The following is a 4,344-nucleotide window of genomic DNA, read 5'->3' on the forward strand; positions in this document are numbered from 1 at the left end:
TTATAAATGAACTGCATAAATTTATATTTTATATAAATTGTGTTAGAATATGAATGAATGTAAGAATGAATGAAAATATTAGACAAAAAAAATATGATTTTGCCATTTTCTTTCCAAAAAGAAAAAAATTAGGATTTTAACATATGTAGTAATATTCACAATACATATTTATTTAAGAAAAGGAGGTTCTTAGGTTCTTAATCTTTTGTGGTTCTCATTTGAACCACTCCTTATATATATATATATATATATATATATATATATATATATATATATATATATATATATATATATATATATATATATATATATATCCCTTGTGATATTAAGCAATGTGTCATGGTGAAAATCAGCCCAACTCATTTGATTGTGAGCAGTTTTTAGTATTAATAGTCCCAACTAAGAAACACAACCCAAAATTCCCCTATCGCTCACAAAATAAACCCAAAAGGAAAAAGGAATAACGTGAAAGAAGTTAGGGGTGAACATTTAGACCAGGGAATCGGGTAGAAACGGTACCACAACCGAATAGAACCAATTGGGCTGAGATGATATTTTTATCGATTTTTGCAACCAGGAACCGACAGAACCGATAAAAACCAGAACCGTGTGTTTCTATTTATCGAGGACTGATTTCAACATTGAATACACGGCAAGAACCGGTAGGACAGAACCAGTAGAACCGGCAGTCTGGTTCGGTTCCTATTTTCCACCAAGTTGGGTTCCCAAATAGGTTTCGGTTTGGGCAGGTTCCGATGCTCATCCCTAAAAGAAGTACAAAACTCTCACAAGAGGTATTGTTTTTCATAATTTAAAACTCGCAACCCTAAACGAAGCCTACTATTTTGGCTAGAGATAGTTGGGTCAACCCTAACTCTTTGTGATACTCATATTATTCTTAATACTAGACTCCTCCCTTTTTCTTTCACATTTCCCCTCATAAACTCCTTTGAAGAAATAAGGAGAGAATTCCCTCCCCGTTCTTCGTTAGGGTGGTTTGACTTAGTATTCTTCCATAGGAACTAGTTGTTGATCAACATCATCTTGAGTGGTTTTCTCTAAACATTTCCCACCAGGCATTCACCTTATGGGTGGCGCTGAAAGATCAAGATGATTTTCTCTAAACATTTCCCACCAGGCATTCACCTTATGGGTGGCGTTGAAAGATTGACTCCGAACGCATGATGAAATTTTGTATATAGGAACCCCATCAAAATCTCATTCAGTTATTTGTAGTTTATGTAACTTCTACCCCAATTCTCTCTACCACCTATTCTTCAAACAATAGAACCATATGATTCAATGGGCAAGACTATTACTGATTATGTTTGCTTGAGACTCTTGAGTCTTACTAAAAAGCCCACCCCAAATGTCGCTAAAGCTAAGGTCATTTGGAGCCTTCCTTTGCCGAATGGAGATATCACCACAAAGTGCCCGTTTCACTTTCCACCCACACGTATGTTTTTTCCATGTACTTTGTGGTTATGTTATTGTCTATGTTGTTAATGTTTCTTTAAAGTTATTTATTGGGCTTTTGAGACTGCCTCCTTGACTTTTATTGTTTTATGTAGTTTTTAGCTTGTTTTGGCTTATGGGGCGTGTCATTCCCCATAATTGTCAATTGTCAATTGAATGTCTTCATTCCACTAAATACGCCATGCAATAACGAAAATTTTCAAAAAAAAAAAAAAAAAAAAAAAATCAAATTCCAATCAATCATTCATAATGATACCAGATGGAAGAAAGGGGGCAGCTGCCAAGCAATGAAAATCCAGTCCAACTTCAGTGAGGTGTTTGTGAAGCCTGTCCCCTACGGCCTTAATAAGACCCATCTGTGAGTCATGTTTTTCCTTGTTGGACAGCAGCCGCCTGCGTCTCTTCTCCAAGTCTCTTATCCCCCTATCAATTTCATCAATCTCTGAATCCAGTCTGTTTCCTTCCATCTGCGCCTCCTCCATTTTCTGTGTGATCCCTTTCAAACGTTGTTGTTGGAGATCCTCCTCCTCCTGCTTCTCCTTTATGAGAAGCAGCTGTGTCAACCGCTCTCTTACCAGCTCCACCTGAAACCCATGAAGTTCCAGTTCCGCCACCGTTTCCAAACACTCCTCTATCGCGCTTCTCGGATCCTCAAACCGCAGCGCACAAGTCTTGTCAACCACCCTGGAAAATGTCACCATGCTACCAATGGCCACTCCTTCCCGCTCGCTCTCCTTCACGCCTTCCAATGCTCGGAAATGTGGTTTCTGTGGAATCGTACGCAACACTTCTATCGATTCTATTGTCTTCCACAGTGTAGGGCTGCTTATCTTAAAGGGCAAATTATCACCAAAACCTAAACCTTCTTCTCCCTTGGTTCCTCCACTTGGAGGAGATTCAGAGTCTATACCGATTTGTCGTTTAATACTCATGGATTTAAGTAATTGCTGTTCAAGTAATGATTTAGAAAATTTCTTTAAACCCAATCACCTACTAAGAAACACGTTGTGTTTAAGCTAATAATATGCGTGAAGCATAAATCATTAAGAAAGATTGCTAACCAACTGCAACTGCATATGCTAATGTACATAAAAGATCACATGATGAGACGTTTACGAGCAATAGCAATCTGTGAGACTCTACTATTTTGGTGTCAAGTAGCCCTTAAAGTTCCCCCAAACACTTCAGTAGGAAATCATTAATAAAGCATCCCAATGAAGTGTTCGGAGGATCTCTGAGGGACGCTTGGCTTTTCCTTCATCTGTATTTGCTTGAAGTTAATTGCTTTGTTTTGAAAATAAACATGCCAGAATTACTTGGTATATATAGAGAGAGGGAGTAGAGAGAAAAATGTGAGAGTGACGAGTTATGCTGAGGACCAGGTGAACATGGGTATCATATTCTCATTTGATCATCTATCCCATATACATGACCACATTCAATCTCTGACCTACCATATGTAACATATGCGCATAAGATTTGATAATGGGAAAGAGATGTATATTGATTATTCATTCAAAATTAGAATTGAATCGAATATACCATGACTGCAATATCATGTAAAGAAAGGATGCATGCTGATTTATATATAACGTTACAGACACGGCAAGAGGCAGGACATGCAAAATTATGCTCTAATTGAACTTTTTGTGAAAGATTTCCTATTGCAGGTCCACTAGTCTTATTCTCTTATTACTCTCATAAGCTCCCTCGACTTTAACCCCACTATCATTTTTCAAGTTTCAACCATTACCCTCCAATTATGTTCAAATGTGTATAAGTTATAAAAGGCGATGAAAGATTCTCACATCTACATATTCACCCTACACCTATCACCATATATTTGGAAGACTGCATCTGATTGTGCACCTGCTTGTAATTTTCTTTTCTTCTGATTTTCTTTTGGTATGTATTTTGTACCCTGTAATTTACCAGCTAGCTTCCAATCTTTTTTGTTTTTATAAATCTGCGGTTCTAGAAAAAAGTTGTAGAGAGAATGAAGAGCAACTTACCAAGTAAATAAAGATCCAGTAGAAAAAAATTGATTTATCAATCCCCTTCTTTTCCTTCCAATTGATAACTATAGTTACTGTTGGTGATAATGAAGAGCATTGACGATGGAGTAGACTTTGAATGATATGGGAAAGGAAGCAGCAACCTTTTGATCATGGAGAAGTTTTCCAATTGCGTTGAAGGAACGGTTTTTGTTTACACAAGTTGAATAAAAATAAACTAGTTAACGATTTATTTTCGGTTTAAAACACAAACAGGTAATAAGCCGATTTAAATGTAAAAAAAATTTACAAAAAATAGCGACTATAAAGAACAATTAGAAAAATAATTAAAAAAAACAGCTTCTTAAATATATATATATATATATATATATATATATATATATATATATATATATATATATATATATATATATATATTAAAGAAGTGAAGCTTAGGAACAGTTAACATTTTTTTTTTTTTTTGTCTATTTTGGTCCCCATACTTACATTACTTATTTCTGCCATTCTTGATCCTTAATTTTGGATTACTTTTTGATTTGAGGGTATCTTATGGAAATAATTTTATTGTGTGTACACGTGTTCCTCGGGTTACCACAGGTTAACCCTTTTACTTCGAGATTTTTCCACCGTCTTCTTTTATCTCTGGTCTAAATTATACACATCTCATTCTTCATCCTCTCCCCCGGTTCTCCATTGTTACTATTTTGCCTAGACTTCTTCCAGAAAAGCACCACTGCCTCTGCCTCCGCCTCAAATAATCTCACCGTCAGGAGGTCAGCAACTTCGTGATTATACGGCTCGTGAACATGAACAGTTCCCCCTTCGTTCACCAACAATCACTACAAGAATAACA

General features: G+C 36.2%; 1 protein-coding gene across 1 annotated transcript; it reads right to left on the minus strand.

The window, feature by feature from the left end:
• Positions 1-1,712: 1,712 nt before the first annotated feature.
• Positions 1,713-2,408, minus strand: LOC145039421 (DUF724 domain-containing protein 8-like). Its single transcript, XM_078987482.1, has one exon. The coding sequence runs from the start codon at positions 2,406-2,408 to the stop codon at positions 1,713-1,715; it is 696 nt and encodes a 231-aa protein (XP_078843608.1).
• Between the last annotated feature and the right edge of the window lie 1,936 nt (positions 2,409-4,344).

This window comes from Lactuca saligna, chromosome 4 (genome assembly GCF_052625555.1).
Source record: "Lactuca saligna cultivar CGN05327 chromosome 4, ASM5262555v1, whole genome shotgun sequence".
Classification (NCBI taxonomy): Eukaryota; Viridiplantae; Streptophyta; class Magnoliopsida; order Asterales; family Asteraceae; genus Lactuca; species Lactuca saligna.

Excerpts from the sequence above, each read along its gene's own strand:
- LOC145039421 (XM_078987482.1), bottom strand. The coding sequence starts at position 2,408 with ATGAGTATTAAACGACAAATCGGTATAGACTCTGAATCTCCTCCAAGT.